The sequence below is a fragment of the Takifugu flavidus genome, chromosome 1, assembly GCF_003711565.1.
Source record: "Takifugu flavidus isolate HTHZ2018 chromosome 1, ASM371156v2, whole genome shotgun sequence".
Classification (NCBI taxonomy): Eukaryota; Metazoa; Chordata; class Actinopteri; order Tetraodontiformes; family Tetraodontidae; genus Takifugu; species Takifugu flavidus.
In genome coordinates, this window is record NC_079520.1 from 20943437 (window position 1) to 20963297 (window position 19861).

The window sequence follows — 19861 nt, forward strand, 5'->3', positions numbered from 1 at the left end:
CTGTCCTGTGCAATCAGGCGAACCAGAGAATGCGCCTGGAATGTTTGCGGAAGGAGGAAGTTTGCATCGAGAAGTGTGATAAGCACATGTGTATGTGTAAGCGCGACACGTCTGTGTGTCAGTGCTGCCTTTATCATCCAAAGAGTGGAGTTCCGTGACACATCCGTGACATAGACCTTGCATGGTCTATGTCACGATTCAACTGCAGAGAAATCCAAACTTTTTACGTTTCGATGCAAACGTCTATCGGAGTACTTACCTCCAGGATCTGGACGTAGCTGGAGGGGAACCATCCTCGGTGTCCATCACGCTCTCCCTCCCACCAACCTCCAGGCAGAGCCTGGACCACTCTGATAATCTCCCCGGCATCGAAGCTCAGTCCCTGCTGGTGCTGGTCCCCGCTAAACGGGTACAAACTTCTGTAGTACGATCCAGACATCGGACTGCGATGAGAACAAAGGGGAAATCTTTCTGCGGGTAAACTGAAATAAAGTTCACAGTTCTGGCGCTCCTGTCGTTTACGCGCTGGTAAAGGAGTAAAACTTGGAGTAGACGGACAGGTTCTCCTCCTTCTCCTCCTCTCTCTGACGCCCTTCGTCGCTCTGCTCCCTTCCTCGTGCTGCACTGTCGGCTGTAGTCAAGTTAGGCAACACATACTGGAAATGAAACGAAACGACTTTTTAAAATAAAGACTCAAATGATTACACTCATTGAAACTATCAATACAGGCGTATTTTAAGGCTAAAACTCAGGCGCTACCGTTAAGATGTTAGCTCTTCTAAGACGATATTACATTTATTTATGATTGAGCTATCTGTTGATTTCTAGTGACTTATGTGTCGTTACGTTTTCAGTCTTGCCTGTTTATTCTTGACTTTTCTTTTGGAAGGCCTCACTACGGGTAAAGGTAATTAACATGTCACGTAATTATTACTAAGATTGTCGCTGGTTGTATGGCTCGAATCTTACTTGTCATGATTTTTATGTTTGTTACCTCCGCCCAGGAGTTGTAACAGCCAGCGTTTGCGTGTTAGCAAAATACTGTACCTCAAATATGTATTAACGAGTTTTTGAAATTTTCAGGAAATTTTGATAATGGGCTAAGGAAGAGAAAATTATCTCTGGTTGTACCTAATATAGGAGAGACTTTGACCTGTGATCTTCCAATTTCAAGGGTTTTGATCATAAATCAACCTGCTATATTTTAAATACTATATTTCAAGTGTGTCATTATCTGGGGAATTGACCTGCTTGGCGAGGTCTGTGCTCTCTGAGGGCTCTTTCTCCCAGTTACATTTTTATTGAAGTAATAAATGTATTCAAATCGATCAGAAATGAATAGAAATAATAATGTTAATTTACAGTGGGTTGCATGTTCGCCACAAGTGTTATATCGCCATCCAGTGGCCATGTTTCAAACTGTTCTTAAAACAAATAAATATATACATGACCACATACTGTCACCCTAAAAACCATCTTCCCAACCTAAATTTGAAAACTTCTAGATGAGTAGTTTCAAGCTGTGATCTGCAGCAGAGCTTCAGTAACAGTAACAGTAATACTTCAAATCCGCACCAATATTTTTACTTGACCCATTATGGCTTTGTTTCAGAAAAGAAATAACATGATTAGTGTAGATACACAAATGGAAATATATGAGAGTTAATTCTAAATTTTCTGTTTTACATAGAGTTTATTTCCTTTGATAAAGAACATGCAATTGTTATGCTGATGACACTCAGCTTTATTTATCAATGAAACCAGAGGAGACAGAGAAGTTAGTGAAGCTTCAGACTTGTCCTAAAGACATAAAGTCCTGGATGTCTTCAAATTTCCTCCTCCTTAGCTCAGGAAAAACTGAGGTCATGGTGTTTGGTCCTGAACCTCTCAGAGATAGATCAGATTACATGATCACTCTAGATGGTATCTCATTAACATCTCTGTGAGGAATTTTGGAGTAACTTTTGACCAAATTCTCCTTCAACTCACACATTAAAACAGTCTCTAGAAGTGCCTTTTTTCACCTGAGGAACATCACAAGGATTAGGAAACTACTGACTTAAATGATGCTGAGAAGTTAGTCCATGCATTTGTTACTTCAAGGCTGGACTATTGTAATTCTTTATTATCAGGGTGTTCAAACACTCTTTAAGAAGCCTCCAGCTGATCCAAAATGCTGCAGCCAGAGTTCTGACAGGTATTGATAAAAGAGATCACATTACTCCTGCAATGGCGTCTCTTCATTGGCTGCCCGTTCATTTTAGAATCATTTTTAAAACCCTTCTTTTGACCTACAAGGTCCTCAGAGGCCTAGCTCCATCCTACCTGGAGGAGCTAGGGACACCTTACCAGCCCAATAGACCGCTCCGCTCTCAGAATGCTGGTCTACTTGTGGTTCCCAGAGTCTATAGGAGTAGAATGGGGGGCCGAACATTTAGCTACCAGGCCCCCCTGCTATGGAACCAGCTCCCTGTCCAGGTACGGGAGGCTGACTCCATCGCTACTTTTAAGATTAGGCTTAAAACCTGTAGGTATTTGGGTGATAGGGTCATAGCTCCTTTGACATTGACTGGTCTCTGCTAATTAGATTGCAGGGGGAAAAAAACTCCCATCAGAGTCAAAATCTATTATCCTTATCTGCAAATAACTGTGATTAACATACCTCAGGCTCCATTTGTTGGTGGTATTCAGATAAGTGGTAATATTAAGCTACACAGTGAAAAAAGCAGACAAGGCTGATGCTTAACACCAGTTTATTCTACTAAATTTGCACAGCAAAAATGTTCCTTTTCTACTTTTACTAATTTGATCACCACTGCAGCAATTTTTCAGATTCAGCAGTCTGAAAAAGGAAAAACATATGTTAACCTTAACAGCACTATGTTTCTTTTTCAGTGCTTACTTTCAGTGCATACATCAGTGTATACTACGCATTAATGTTTGTATTTGCTGGAATCTGCAAAAGAAAAATGACATAAATACATCAAAATAAAGTAAAAAAAATTACCTTTCCAAACTCTCTGCTCTTGGTTCTCAACTTATTGGCCTGGGTCTCAGCAATGTCGACCTTTTCCTGAGCTTCCTCCAGCTCTTGCTGCACCTTCCTCAGTTTAGCCAGATGAGTGCTGGCCTGCTCCTCCTGAAGCAAAATAAAAATACAGCTCTCTATAAGGATAAAAAAGATTTATTTAATTTGCAAAAAAAAGCCTTACAGCTTCTTCGATCTGACGTTTGTATGCTTTGACTTTGAACTGCAGTTTGTCCACCACATTCTGCAGTCTGACCACCGTCTTTTTCTCCTCTTCACTTTGGTAGGTCAGCTCCTTTATCCTCCTCTCATATTTACGGATCCCCTTCACAGCATCGGCAGCTCGCTTTTGTTCACTCTCCATCTCACGCTCTAGCTCTTGCACCTGAAGTCAGGGAGTGCAAAACCCCCACAATCCTCAACACCCATCCATTTTGCTATTTATCGAAGCTGATTTGTTGTTTGATACCCGAGTCTCCAGTCTGGAGTTTTTTCTTGCCCCCCTTCAGAGCCAGACTTTCTGCCTCATCCAGACGGTGAAGTAAGACTGCCTGGAAGTAGGGGATAGGTGTTGGCCGGAGAGAGCAGCCTGTCCTGTGCAATCAGGCGAACCAGAGAATGCGCCTGGAATGTTTGCGGAAGGAGGAAGTTTGCATCGAGAAGTGTGATAAGCACATGTGTATGTGTAAGCGCGACACGTCTGTGTGTCAGTGCTGCCTTTATCATCCAAAGAGTGGAGTTCCGTGACACATCCGTGACATAGACCTTGCATGGTCTATGTCACGATTCAACTGCAGAGAAATCCAAACTTTTTACGTTTCGATGCAAACGTCTATCGGAGTATACCTCCAGGATCTGGACGTAGCTGGAGGGGAACCATCCTCGGTGTCCATCACGCTCTCCTCCCACCAACCTCCAGGCAGAGCCTGGACCACTCTGATAATCTCCCCGGCATCGAAGCTCAGTCCCTGCTGGTGCTGGTCCCCGCTAAACGGGTACAAACTTCTGTAGTACGATCCAGACATCGGACTGCGATGAGAACAAAGGGAAATCTTTCTGCGGGTAAACTGAAATAAAGTTCACAGTTCTGGCGCTCCTGTCGTTTACGCGCTGGTAAAGGAGTAAAACTTGGAGTAGACGGACAGGTTCTCCTCCTTCTCCTCCTCTCTCTGACGCCCTTCGTCGCTCTGCTCCCTTCCTCGTGCTGCACTGTCGGCTGTAGTCAAGTTAGGCAACACATACTGGAAATGAAACGAAACGACTTTTTAAAATAAAGACTCAAATGATTACACTCATTGAAACTATCAATACAGGCGTATTTTAAGGCTAAAACTCAGGCGCTACCGTTAAGATGTTAGCTCTTCTAAGACGATATTACATTTATTTATGATTGAGCTATCTGTTGATTTCTAGTGACTTATGTGTCGTTACGTTTTCAGTCTTGCCTGTTTATTCTTGACTTTTCTTTTGGAAGGCCTCACTACGGGTAAAGGTAATTAACATGTCACGTAATTATTACTAAGATTGTCTGGTTGTATGGCTCGAATCTTACTTGTCATGATTTTTATGTTTGTTACCTCCGCCCAGGAGTTGTAACAGCCAGCGTTTGCGTGTTAGCAAAATACTGTACCTCAAATATGTATTAACGAGTTTTTGAAATTTTCAGGAAATTTTGATAATGGGCTAAGGAAGAGAAAATTATCTCTGGTTGTACCTAATATAGGAGAGACTTTGACCTGTGATCTTCCAATTTCAAGGGTTTTGATCATAAATCAACCTGCTATATTTTAAATACTATATTTCAAGTGTGTCATTATCTGGGGAATTGACCTGCTTGGCGAGGTCTGTGCTCTCTGAGGGCTCTTTCTCCCAGTTACATTTTTATTGAAGTAATAAATGTATTCAAATCGATCAGAAATGAATAGAAATAATAATGTTAATTTACAGTGGGTTGCATGTTCGCCACAAGTGTTATATCGCCATCCAGTGGCCATGTTTCAAACTGTTCTTAAAACAAATAAATATATACATGACCACATACTGTCACCCTAAAAACCATCTTCCCAACCTAAATTTGAAAACTTCTAGATGAGTAGTTTCAAGCTGTGATCTGCAGCAGAGCTTCAGTAACAGTAACAGTAATACTTCAAATCCGCACCAATATTTTTACTTGACCCATTATGGCTTTGTTTCAGAAAAGAAATAACATGATTAGTGTAGATACACAAATGGAAATATATGAGAGTTAATTCTAAATTTTCTGTTTTACATAGAGTTTATTTCCTTTGATAAAGAACATGCAATTGTTATGCTGATGACACTCAGCTTTATTTATCAATGAAACCAGAGGAGACAGAGAAGTTAGTGAAGCTTCAGACTTGTCCTAAAGACATAAAGTCCTGGATGTCTTCAAATTTCCTCCTCCTTAGCTCAGGAAAAACTGAGGTCATGGTGTTTGGTCCTGAACCTCTCAGAGATAGATCAGATTACATGATCACTCTAGATGGTATCTCATTAACATCTCTGTGAGGAATTTTGGAGTAACTTTTGACCAAATTCTCCTTCAACTCACACATTAAAACAGTCTCTAGAAGTGCCTTTTTTCACCTGAGGAACATCACAAGGATTAGGAAACTACTGACTTAAATGATGCTGAGAAGTTAGTCCATGCATTTGTTACTTCAAGGCTGGACTATTGTAATTCTTTATTATCAGGGTGTTCAAACAACTCTTTAAGAAGCCTCCAGCTGATCCAAAATGCTGCAGCCAGAGTTCTGACAGGTATTGATAAAAGAGATCACATTACTCCTGCAATGGCGTCTCTTCATTGGCTGCCCGTTCATTTTAGAATCATTTTTAAAACCCTTCTTTTGACCTACAAGGTCCTCAGAGGCCTAGCTCCATCCTACCTGGAGGAGCTAGGGACACCTTACCAGCCCAATAGACCGCTCCGCTCTCAGAATGCTGGTCTACTTGTGGTTCCCAGAGTCTATAGGAGTAGAATGGGGGGCCGAACATTTAGCTACCAGGCCCCCCTGCTATGGAACCAGCTCCCTGTCCAGGTACGGGAGGCTGACTCCATCGCTACTTTTAAGATTAGGCTTAAAACCTGTAGGTATTTGGGTGATAGGGTCATAGCTCCTTTGACATTGACTGGTCTCTGCTAATTAGATTGCAGGGGGAAAAAAACTCCCATCAGAGTCAAAATCTATTATCCTTATCTGCAAATAACTGTGATTAACATACCTCAGGCTCCATTTGTTGGTGGTATTCAGATAAGTGGTAATATTAAGCTACACAGTGAAAAAAGCAGACAAGGCTGATGCTTAACACCAGTTTATTCTACTAAATTTGCACAGCAAAAATGTTCCTTTTCTACTTTTACTAATTTGATCACCACTGCAGCAATTTTTCAGATTCAGCAGTCTGAAAAAGGAAAAACATATGTTAACCTTAACAGCACTATGTTTCTTTTTCAGTGCTTACTTTCAGTGCATACATCAGTGTATACTACGCATTAATGTTTGTATTTGCTGGAATCTGCAAAAGAAAAATGACATAAATACATCAAAATAAAGTAAAAAAAAATTACCTTTCCAAACTCTCTGCTCTTGGTTCTCAACTTATTGGCCTGGGTCTCAGCAATGTCGACCTTTTCCTGAGCTTCCTCCAGCTCTTGCTGCACCTTCCTCAGTTTAGCCAGATGAGTGCTGGCCTGCTCCTCCTGAAGCAAAATAAAAATACAGCTCTCTATAAGGATAAAAAAGATTTATTTAATTTGCAAAAAAAAGCCTTACAGCTTCTTCGATCTGACGTTTGTATGCTTTGACTTTGAACTGCAGTTTGTCCACCACATTCTGCAGTCTGACCACCGTCTTTTTCTCCTCTTCACTTTGGTAGGTCAGCTCCTTTATCCTCCTCTCATATTTACGGATCCCCTTCACAGCATCGGCAGCTCGCTTTTGTTCACTCTCCATCTCACGCTCTAGCTCTTGCACCTGAAGTCAGGGAGTGCAAAACCCCCACAATCCTCAACACCCATCCATTTTGCTATTTATCGAAGCTGATTTGTTGTTTGATACCCGAGTCTCCAGTCTGGAGTTTTTTCTTGCCCCCCTTCAGAGCCAGACTTTCTGCCTCATCCAGACGGTGCTGCAAGTCTTTCAACAAACCCTCTAGATTATTCTTCATCCTCTCCAGATGACTGCTGGTGTCCTGCTCTTTTTTCAGCTCCTCAGCCATCATGGCAGCCTACAATCAGTGTCGAGGATGGACCCATAACTCAAAGGTGTGTGAAAGTAAAATCATCATTTTGGCATTGCGGATATCAACTTAATGCTAATACCCAAAGGCAATCAATAAATTTAAGAAAATTAAGTTTATGAGCACTTTTTTAAGCACTCTTTTAGTGACTGATATTTACATCATTTACGGCTTTCTTGGCTTTTTCTTCTGCATTGCGAGCTTCTTGGTTGAAATCCTCCACCTCAGCCTGCAGCTGGGTCACATCAGCATCCAACTTCTTCTTGGTATTTAGGAGACCGGTGTTCTGCAAAAGAGGAACAGCAACATAAAAAGCATCCAAGCACATGTGTAACTGTGTACACTTGATATGCTGCTATTAAAACTACAATACACCATAAGTATCATATGGACTACATATAAATGTCATGTTCTGAGTAACTATCCATCAATGCACAATATGGTGACATATATGAAGAAGTTTACCATTCTATATGCTTTATATCCTTTCATATGTGACTTATCAGTGAAACAAACTATCTTCCATAGCTCCTTTAAAAGAACATTGATTGTGTGCTCTGACATATTTACTGACCCGTGTGAATAAGGACCTTCATTGATTAAGACAAATTGAGAAAAATCAATATCACATTCCTGTCTTTGTCGTCATACCTCAGCTCACCTGAGAGCTCACCTGCTCCTCCTGACTGTGCAATGCCTCATCATGATGAAGTGTTTGCTCCTGCACTGAGTCATGACTTATTTAACATTACAGTGGATAATCAAACAGTAAATGACTTTATGTACTGAGTGAAAATCCAGGTTTGAGGCACCTCAGTTACTGTAAGGGGTAAATTATCTACTGGTGGGTGGTAGAGCTTGTGTATATTTTAAAGGTAAATAGAAACATTTTGCAGATGTCATCTTCACAGAGTTCTCTCTGCAGTTGTAATAATTTGCAACTCTGAAATTATGTAAAAACTGAAAACATTTTCAAAATACATGCATTTGTATAGATACACTCACTTTTTAATTTTTTGCTTAAGATGTTTAAAAGCTGTTTTCTCCTCTACACTTGTGTAAAAGGCAGAATCTGTATTCTATGTATATTATAAAAATAAAGCAAATGTTAAATATTAATATTAATATTAATATTGAAAAAGGTTGAGCTGTTAAAGAATTATACTTTAAGGTGGGCTTGGACTTTCCTTAGCTGTTTTTGGGCTTCAGCTGCTTGTCTGTTAGCGTGACTCAGCTGGATCTCCATCTCATTGAGGTCTGTCTCCACCTTCTTCCTGATTCTCATGATGTCATTCTTGCTGCGCGTCTCAGCATCTAAAGCAGACTGCAGACTCTCCACAATGTGCTGGTGGTTTCGTTTCATTTGCTCAATCTCTTCATCTTTCTCAGCCACATGGCGATCCACCTCTCCTTTGACCTGAGAGAGCTCCAGTTGGGCACGTAGGATTTTGGATTCTTCGTGCTCCAGAGATGAGTGAAGACAGGTCAAATTCAAAATTAACTGATGAGTGCAGGAAAAAGCAACAGAAAGTATTTCATTTCCATCAATTGACCTCAGCTTCCTCCAAAGCATTCTGCAGGCCTTCTCTGTCTCCAATTGTTTCTTTATCTTCTCCTGTTCATGAAGGGCTTTAACGTTCTCTCCAAGTTGTTCAGTGAAATCAGAGATTTCCTCTTTATATGTAAAAGAAAAAAACAACAGAAAACATGTGTTTGCAGTTACTATATGAACAGACATGAATAATAATTAACAGGCATATAATCATTTCTAATCATGTCACACATATTTAACATGGACCTTTGGATAGTAATGTACGCACGTTGCAGGTTTTTATTGTCTCGTTTAAGGATTTCAAGGTGCTCCAGAGCTTCTTCATAAGAAATCTTTATTTTGAAGAGCTCTGTACTCAGAGATTGAGACTCCTTTTGTGATCCATCAAGCTCAGCCTGAGTCTCCTCGTATTTTTGCTTCCATTCAGACAAAACCTGCAGGTTTTATGAAGTTAATGAGATTAAGATGAGAGACTATTTTGTTAATAGACTATAGTGACTAACCAGCAGAGAACATAATTTACATGTAATACATAATAATCAAGATGCCTCACCTTATAAAAGCTTTTCTGCTTTTTATCCAGGCTTGCTGCTTGAGCGTTTGCCCTCTCCACATCAGACATTAGGTCCTCTACCTCCCCCTGTAGCCTCTACTTTGTCTTCTCCAAAGAAGAGCACTGAGCATTTACGGATTCATAGCCCTCCTCTGCTTCCTGCAGACGTTGGACAAGCTTTTTCCTAAGAACAAAGAAAAATACCATACTTAGTAATCACTATAAACTACTGAGCCTTCACTCTTCCAATTCAAAAAAATTGATATGAGGAACATCACTTGGCCTCCTCCAGTTCTTCAGTGCGCTGGATGGCATCCGTCTCATATTTGGCCCTTCAGTGGGCCACCTCACTATTGGCCTTGGACATGGCTCTTTGGAGCTCAGCTTTGGCCTCCTGCTCCTCCTCAAATTGCTCCCTAAGAAGATCACAATCATGACGGGCAGACTGGAGAGCATGGGCCAGTGCATTTTTTGCCTAACAGAATCAGGAAATAATCAAATGGAAAAAGAAAAAAGAAAACGTCAGATGTGGAAAATGAGGTCAACAAAGTGATCAAATGTTGGACTAAATGCTGCTAAAGTTGTAAGGTCCTTTAAAAAAATAGCATATTGGCCATTTTATAATTGACAGAATTGCCTTCATCCAAGGCGGCACGGTGGTGTGGTGGTTAGCACTGTTGCCTCACAGCAAGAAGGCCCTGGGTTCAATCCCCGGTTGGGATTGAGGACTTTCTATGTGGAGTTTGCATGTTCTCCCTGTGCCTGCTTGGGTTCTCTCCGGGTACTCTGGCTTCCTCCCACAGTCCAAAGACATGCATGATTGGGGATTAGGCTAATTGGAAACTCTAAATTGCCCGTAGGTGTGAGTGTGAGAGAGAATTGCTGTTTGTCTATATGTGTTAGCTCGCGATTGACTGGCGTCCAGTCCAGGGTGTACCCTGCCTCCGCCCATTGTGCTGGGATAGGCTCCAGTCCCCCCGCGACCCTCAGTGGAGGAACAAGCGGTAGAAAGTGAGTGCCTTCGTCCACCTGGATGGTGACAAACCTTAGATTCTTCCTCAATCTGCCTTTTCAGTTCCTCAATTTGCTGAGAAAAGGTTAGTTTAGCTCTCAGTGCCTTAGAGAGTGCTGCTTCTTTCTCCTCAAGACAATGAGAAAGCTCACCTGTTGAAGAGGTTCCAGGAAACAATATGAGAAAAAGAGCTTCTGTTTTCGTAGTTTTGTTTATTAAAATTCATGACTGTTGGTTACCATTTTCATTGCAAAGTTTGGCCATTTGGCTGTTTATTTCAGTAATCAGACGAGTGTTTTCATCGTGTTTTGTCTTGAAATCACTCGGTTGGTGCTCTTATTAGTATGAGTATTCAGGTACCATAAAGAGAGCCGACACAGTCTGGAAGGATGAACCCCTCTTCTTTGTTGATTTTTTTACCTGCTACACCAGATTCATCTAGATGAAGATGAGTTTCAGTCATTTTTTAATCGATAGAAATAACCATTAATGATATTAATCATTTGTCTTGCCATTAGCTGAAGAGTAAGTGGAGTAGAGGAAGGCCAATAGTTTGATGCTGGCTTTCTGGTACAGCTGGACTACAGTCTCATTCAGTGGGTCCTTGTTCTTGTCCAACCATCCTGTGATGGTGTAGTCCACAGTCCCAGCATAGAGCACCAAGGAAAAATGGGCCTCAGTCTTGCCTTTGACAGGTTTGGGCTTCTGGAAGTTGTTGGATTTTCCCAGATGTTGGTCATACAACTTGTTTTTGAAAGTGGTGTCTGAAGCCTTGGGAAACATACACTCCTCCTCAAGGATGGAAAAGATTCCCATTGGCTGTTGAATCACAGAAGTTTAGTTTGAAATAAATAAATTGATTAGATGGGTGAATTATTTTTATTTGTTATGAACAAAAAATACATTGCATAAGTAATGAATAGCTTTCCAGTCCCTACATAAAATGCAAAGATAATGATAGCTGTTCAAATCTGAAAACTTAAAAGATGTTTCCATTTAGTCAAGAATTTGTAAATTTTATAAATGCTGAACATGTCTCTTCTCCTATGTGCTGAGGCTGGACTTAGAGAATAAAATAATGTGGAAATATAAAATGCCTTCTACTTTGAACTGTATATGTAAAAAAAAAGTGGAAATTTGGAAGAAAAATGTAGGTTACATTAACTGGAAATATAGAAATGTGTTTTGTTCCCCAGACTTCTGATTTTCTAACATTGCCTTTGACTTACTTAGACATTTATTTCACTTTTAATCATGTTGTCCTATTTAACCTTTTAAAATGAAAATTAAGATATATTTAAGAAAATTATTCCATGTGGATCATTTAGGTAGAGGTACAGTTAATGATATGCATATATCGATGCAATTAGCATTCAGATATGTAACTTTTTAGTTTCCTCAAATGTGGATTTTGTCTCAATGTAGCAAATCTTTAACTTTTTCAAATGAATAATAGTGCATTCATTCTTTCCTAGTAGTTTTCTTTTGAAGTACAAATACTGAATGGGTTAACAAATAATGAATAATTGTTCAAACCAAGACCTCTTAATATGATGACTTGTATGAACTAACCTTTTCAATGAGGTCTATACAGGCAGCAAGGTCCATCCCAAAGTCAATGAACTCCCACTCAATGCCTTCCTTCTTATACTCCTCTTGCTACAGTACAAACATGTGATGGTTGAAAAACTGTTGCAGTTTCTCATTGGTAAAATTAATACATAGCTGCTCCAGACTGTTAAGCTGACGAGACATTTAGAGCATAAAGGCAGAGTCACTTGAGTTTGAAATGTTACAGTAAAGGCATTGATACATCACATACTTACATCAAAGATTTCAAACCCAGCAATGTCCAGGACCCCGATGAAGAACTGCCAGGGCTACTTTGTGTCCAGCATCTGATTAATGCGGAGCACCATCCACAGGAACATCTTCTCATAAACTGACTTGGCTAGAGCCCCAATAGAATTGTACACCTACGCAACATATACGTGAAAAATTATTTCAGACCTGATGTAAATTTAAAAAAAATATTTCTCTTCTTTTAGCTCTGCCTTGCTGTGTAAGTGTATACCACAGAGCAAAGGGACCGTCCAGCTGGTTATGGTGTGCTGAATAATACATATAAGTATTATATGGATTTTAAGGGAGCCGCTCTATATTTAAATGCATTGTACTATGTTGATTCTTATTAAGGCACATGCACAACATTAATGTGTGTTTTTTTTCCTTGACAAGAAATTTACTATTGTTAATGTGCTGTCATGAATATCAAAATTAGTATTATTAGTTTTTAGTATCAATTTGGTTTTACCTGCTCTACTGTCTGTCCTTTGGTCACATACTCGTTCCCAACCTTCACTCGTGGGTAACACAGGGCTTTCTGCAGGTCAGCAGAGTTTAGCCCCATCAGATAAGCTGCTTTATCAGTAACTAGTGAAAAAAAACAGAAAAATATATTCTTAGTATATGCCCAAAAAAAATGTATAATACTGAAGTTTGAGATAAATCTAGTTACCCTCTGTTCCATCTGGCTCTGCTTGCTCCTCTCTCTGCTTCTGCTTGAACTTCATATTCCCATAATGCAGCACAGCACCTGTTAGCTTGTAGATGTCGATCCTTTCATCTCTAGTGAATCCCAGGGTGTCGATGGCTGTCTGAAAGCACAGGGAGCATGGTGAAAGAATCTGAAAAGGTTTTTTTCATGAGGCAACAGTAAATACTGTCTCACGTCCGTGGCCAACAGCTCCTCACTGTCATTAATACTCGGCACAGTTATCTCCCCCTGGCTAATGAATGGGTAGTCGTAGGGGTTGGTGGTGATGAGGAGTGTCTCTGAGTAAACAAAAAACAAATATCTAAATAAATGCAAGCCTCATAAAATACATAAATACAGAATATTAATTACACACAAATAGTAATTTATAGTTGTGTGAATTAAAGGTATAATTAATTCCCATTTGACTGACGTTATTTAGTGTGCCAAGGCCACTGTAGAGTATATTTATTATTTTCTTAGTTTATCTTCACTTGTGTTCGGTAACCATGTAATATTACAGGTTACCTCTAGTATACAAAAAATGACATGTTTCATGTTACCTATCAACGCAGGCTTCTTGTTGGACGTGATCTGATAAAAAATATGATAGCTCCTCTCTGCTGACAGTTGAAATGTCACTCGGGATTTTTCCAATAAGTCTGTAGGGAGAAGAGAGAGAACTGGATAAGCTCAAACTGTATAAAAATGTTAGGGTTAGGGTTAGTGGGGTTTTGTAACTCACATGTCTCAATATCAGCAGATGACAGTTTTCCTGTGGTGCCAAAGTGGATTCTTATGAATTTACCCTGAAGATGAAAAGCAAAATGGTTAAAAAAAAGCTAAAACATTTTATCACATAAAAGAGTAATGCAAGAACTGATGGAAGTGCAAATGCAAAACATTTATATTTTCACTCACAAAGCGAGAGGAGTTATCATTCCTAACGGTTTTGGCATTTCCAAACGCTTCTAACAGTGGGTTGGCAGAGATGATCTGATCCTCCAGGTTCCCCTGTCAAAAAAAGTGCTACAGTCAAATGTGTAACACCAGTTGATCACATGTTAACTTATGTTAATGTTACATGTAATTTCCCTGGGGAGATGGTGTCTTTCTTCCTGTCCCCTAGTCCTGCAATTGTTGCAAAGAACTGGATGACATGTTTGGTGTTTACAGTCTTTCCTGCACCTGATTCTCTGCTATAAAACAGGTAGAAGGTAGGAAAAGGTCAGAAATATTGAACTTTCTCTTGAGTGAACTTGCTCCTTTTGTGGGAAATGTACCACAGACAAGTTGTGACATTTCCATCAACACACAACTTACGTGATGAGAATAGACTGGTTTTCTCTATCTATAACAAAATAACAAAAGTCGCATTATGACGGCATCAAAGAGTTTCTAGAAAATGGAATATAAATGCATTCAAACATTCCAGTTTACCAGTGAGCATGAACTGATAGGCATTGTCGGAGATGGAGAAGATGTGTGGTGGAGCCTATTGACGTTTTTTGCCCCTGTATGCCCACACTACTTCCTGGCTGTAGACTGGGAGCCACTTGTACGGGTTAACAGTGACACAGAACAACCCAGAGTAGGTCTGTAAAATGTTAGAGGAAAAGCAGTTTTGGGGAATGATTGTCAAATAAACATAAAAGAAATATACAGAATCCAAAGTAAAAAATACCAACAAAACAGAAGAACTACAGAACTCTACATTGTTGTGCTCATGGTTCATGGTTAGCATCATATAAAAAGACCATCGATTTTATCATTGACAAAACAGTCTCCATCACTGGTAATAATACAACTATAAAACTGTCTGTGTGGAATAGTTATAATGCAAAAATGTGTACCTGTGCTAACTTTCCCCACTTTTAAACATTTCCTTTAATGACCCTGAGTGTTGTTTTTAATCTACCGTAATCCCTCAAATTGACATTTGTGGACATAAAAAAGTGAAGAAAACAATTACATGCCATCACCCATCAGATCCATACAGCAGCTCTATTGTCAGGCTACATGGAGGTCACCACCATCAGTTCCAGTAAAGTTCCACTTTTGTCATTACTTACATAGATCATCCATGCTGCATATCGCTCTTTGAGGTTATACAGCACAGTCGCCTCATTAAGGTGAGTCATCATGGCCATGTCCTCGATCTTATCAAACTTGGGTGGGTTCATGGGGAACACTTCCGTATCCTTCACTGTTACAACCTGGGAGAAGAGATTAATCGGTAAAAATGGAAACTATGTAATAAATAGATAAACAAATAAATAAATGTTCTGCTGATATATCTGCCCCATGCATGTTTTTACAGTTGCTTTGCCACTGTCCTTGCTGTACAAGGTTCCTTTGACAAACAGCTCTTTAGGATCCACCACAAACACAGCAGTTTTAGCATCAAATGGCCAATTCTGGGCTTCAATCCGTTCTTGTTCTGGTCTCCTGAGGTATGGAGCAACTTGGCCAAACACAGTCATCTCAGAATCTGAACTCATTTCTGCAGTATGCCACAACCCAGAAGTGTCTGAAAGGGCAGGTTTAAACGCTGATGTCATTATCATTGTAGTAAATATACAAAAGTAAAACTCCAGTAAAAGAGTAATATAAAGTAAAATATGATTTTAATTATAGGAAAACAGCTCTTACTTCAGATTGTTCTGAAAAAAACTCTAAACATAAAAGTATAAAATTAGTTTATACGTTTTTAAGTATGTATATATGTTAAAATCAAGACAGTTTAGAACTCAATATATTTCGCAGTTATCACATGTCCTCCATATCCAGTCAATAATTTATTAAATACATTTTGAAAAAAGCAACAATATCAACCAACATCATTAAGCATAGTGCATTTACTTCAAAGCTGCCTTGGAATACCACACTATTAAATGTACCCGTAAATTTACATTATATTGAGTCAAAATTACTGTATATGCTGTACAACCCATTCACACATGAACTAAACTGAAGCATTTTCCTCACCAGCAGATGTCCCAGATGAATAATGCAGATGGTTTTGACCCTTTCTGCTTTTATAAGGTCGCTCTGTGTTTTTTAAGAGAGAGATTTGAGATTTCAAAACTCAATTTATTTTGACATTACAAAGACCAAGAACATGATTCTTACAAGAAAAAACTTTTTTCATTATTTAGGCACTTTGTGCTCTTGAATTCCTCATTGTTGTTTATTGTCCAGCAAGAATTAATCGGAGAGGCAGAGGGAGCGTGTGTGTCCTAGTCAGCGCTCTCAAGCTGAGACCGAATCTTGACCAGCATTTTCCTGAGGCGGTACGTCTCCCGGTCGTTGAAAGCGGGCTCGCCGTATCTCCATCTTCATGAACATCTTAACACAATCCTGGAAGAGCTGGGGGTCTGGATAGTAGTCCTCTACTTGTACAGACCTCTGCTTCTTCGTGACCCTGAGGAAAAACTTAATGCTCTCCAGAGTGTAAGCAGGACGTACCTCCACCTTTACGTCATCATCATGAGCTGAAGCCTCCTGTATGCCCACCAAAGGGCTTTGTGTACTTTGTGTGTCCATTGGGATGCCGTGCATGTCCTGTGAGCTGTGTGTGTCCTAGGTTCTGCTGTGGACAGTTTCTTTACTTTGTCGTTGTTGACCTTTGTATCCGTGCTCTTCCTTTTCGTGGACGCACTGAGGCTGCTCACCTCCACTCCAACATCCTCATTGTCGAGGATGGTCTCTATCATTCTTGGAACCGTCTGCTCCACCATCTCTCCGGTGAGACGCTCACTCTGCAGGTCCAAGTGGTCCCCCAGGCGGTCCCCCTGCAGCCCTGCTGGCTCCTCCACCTCCACGGTTGTGCCCGCGTCGCTCTGCGTGTTTTGCGCGGACTCGCTGTCTCTGTCATGCGTGCGTGGCGCTGCGCTGATGGGTGGGTTGGCTGGCCGGCGAGCTTCCGCGCCATTTGGGCACGACCGGATCAGATGGCCCTCCTCCCCACAACCAAAACATTTTTGGGAGTCGGTGGTGACAAAAACTGTATAATCAAAATCATCCACCCTGAAACGAAGAGCCAGTTTGAGCTCTTCCTCATTATTATTCAGGATCATCGATACCTGCCGTCGAAAAGACACCACATGGCTCAGCAGCAGGGACTTGGACCCGAGAGGAATTAGCCTCATCGGGAACACTAATGTCGTGTTCACACTATGGTGAACACGACATTAGAAAGCCTAAAAACATCAGTTAAAACCCTAAAAAGACCCACCAGCCTACTGCACCCGGTAAAAACATGGAAGACACTCGTTAAAATCACAGAAAGGGCAGTTGCTTAAAGTGTTCGGATTTAAAATTAACAGGAAGGCACTGGTGGTGATGGCTCCATGTAAAATCCTCCATTGGAGGTCACCAGTCCTCTTCTTGATGGGGGGCTTGTAGAGAGTCCTCCACTGAGGACTCTGTCCCCCCAGCCTGTCCTTCCATACTGCCACCTCTGTTTTTCAGTTTGTCTTTGTTGAGTGCCTTCATGATGTTGCCATATAAAATCCTCCTGTCCATGCTGTGAAGGGATCCTGAGCCACAGCCATCCAGGAGAGGGCCCCCAAGGTCCAGGAGGTCCAGGTGCAGGTGAAGTTCAGGGAAATCGTCCGTGGGGTCGGTCTCAGCCTCTCCTCTCCCGTGAAGGAGGAGGAGACCCTTCTCCTTTGTCGACAGTCTCTGTTTCCAGAGGCCCAGGCTCCTCTGGATCAGTCGGACCCCCAGTGCCGAGCTCACAGCCTGGGCATTGGTGAGCTCTGGTCCCGCTGCCGCCACCAGCTGCTCCAGTGTCACCATCCTCCTTCTGATCAGGGCCTCCTTCACCCCAGGGGTGGCGCTGCTGCAGATGTCTAGCCTGCCACCACAGACTAACGGCTCCTTTAAAAGCCAGTGCAGAGAGTCAGTCTGAACAAAGCTCCATCTAAAGAGCACAGGATTTAAAAACACCCTGATAAAATAGTGGTAGCCCCCGTAACGATAAAAAGTTTAACTTAGTTAAAAACAGAGCAGCATCCAGCCCCAGGTTGTTCACACATCTGAGTATGCAGCCGGTCACACCCCTCCACACTAAATCAGGAGGCCCTCCGAGGAACCTCTGGACAAACTGTAATCTAAACGTGGCCACTCTACTGGCCAGGTGGATGAGGCCCTGACCCCCTCCTCCCGAGGTAAAAACAATACCGACTGTGGAACCCAGTGTAGACGGTCCCAGAAGAAATCCACCATCTTTGACTGGACCTGGGCCAGCAGGCCCGACGGTGGATCCAGGCAGGCCAGTCGGTGCCACAGCAGCGAAGCTACAAGGTTATTTAAAACCAAAACCCTCCCTCTAAAAGACATGTGGGGCTTGATCCAGTTCCATTTGTGTAATTTGCTGTCCACCTTTTCCACGATGTCATCCCAGTTCTTGGCTTTCATCTCCTGGCATCCGAGGTACACCCCCAGATACCGAAGTCCATTGCGCTTCCAGGTCAAGCCTCCTGGGAGAACCGGGAGACCCCCACCTCAGTTGCCGACAGCAAGGGCTTTGCTCTTTCCCCAGTTTACCCTCGCCGCCGACACCATGGAAAACCTGTCCATTATGCGATTTAAAATGTTGATGTCCTGCTGATCTCTAGTAAAAACAATGACATCGTCAACATAAGCAGATAAAACCAAGTTTCCAGTAAAACCCGATAAAACCAAACCCTGAACATTTGCACGTAATTTGATCAGGAGGGGTTCTAGGCAGAGCGCATAGAGCATCCCTGACAGGGCAAAGCCCTGACGGACACCTCTATGCACCCTAAAAGGAGCACACAAGCCACCGTTGAACTTCAGGACACTCAATGTCACGATACAAGACCTTGATCATGGCTATCAGACCAGCGCTGAACCCAAACCTCTCCATGGTTCTCCACAGGAAGCTGTGTTCAACACGGTCGAAGGCCTTTTCTTGGTCTAAAGAAAGGAGACCAACCTGTGTTCCTAATGAAGCGGAGACTTCCAAAACGTCCCAAATGAGGTGGATGTTATCCACCATTGACCTGCTGGGCACACAGTACGTCTGGTCCCGGTGGATGACGTGTTCCATGGCCTCCCTCAGCCGGATGGCCAAGGCCTTGGAGAGGATTTTGTAGTCCGAGCAGAGCAGGGAAACGGGGCACCAGTTCCTGATGTCTTGCAGGTTCCCCTTCTTTGGTAGGAGGGCAATTACTACCCTCCTGCAGGACAGCGGCAGGGAGCCAGAGCGAAGACTCTCATTGAAGACGTCCAGGAGGTCTTGCCCCACAATGCTCCAGAAGGCCTTGTAGAAGTCCACCCCCAGTCCGTCGATGCCCGGAGCCTTCAGGCTCTGCATGTTTTGAAGAGCAGCATAGAGTTCCGGGACGGACAGGGGGTGTTCCAGCTGGCCATTGGCCTCTTCTGGCACCTGGGGTAGTCCAGAGCAGTATTCCTCAAACAGTTCATTGTCCTCCTTATACTCACTCCTGAACAGTGGAGTAAAAGTCCACCGCCTTCCTCCGGATCTGCTCCGTCTCCGTCAGGTCCAGTCCTTCCTCCGACAGTAGGGAGTGGATGACCCTGCTCTGCCCACGTTTCCTGTCCAGGCCAAAGAAGAATGTCGAGGGGGTATCCATCTCGGCGATGTCCTGGATCCGGGACCGCACCAGCGCACCTTGTACCTTAGTGTCCAGCAGGTTGGCCAAGGCCATCTTTTTGGTCTTGAGGGTCTCCAAACACCCTCGATCTCCTCTGGACTCACGAAACTGCTCCAGTTCCATAATCTCGGTCTCCAGAGCTCCGATTGATCTGGTGATGTAACGGGTGACATTGAGAGTGTGCTGCTGACACAACAACCTGATCTGAACTTTGCCATGGTCCCACCACTGTCGTAGACAGGTAAAACCCTTCTTGCTCTGTCTAAACCC

General features: G+C 42.1%; 1 protein-coding gene and 1 pseudogene across 1 annotated transcript in view; both read right to left on the minus strand.

Moving 5' to 3' along the window:
* LOC130538765 (growth arrest-specific protein 7-like) overlaps positions 1–587 on the minus strand; it is a 51071-nt gene extending 50484 nt beyond the window's left edge. The window contains exon 1 of the mRNA XM_057056672.1: positions 260–587. Coding sequence (XP_056912652.1) covers positions 260–439 — 180 coding nt within the window. The 5' untranslated portion in view covers positions 440–587. The remainder of the gene's footprint in view (positions 1–259) is intronic.
* LOC130534371 (myosin-4-like) lies at positions 519–19106 on the minus strand (annotated as a pseudogene).
* Positions 19107–19861: the final 755 nt, after the last annotated feature.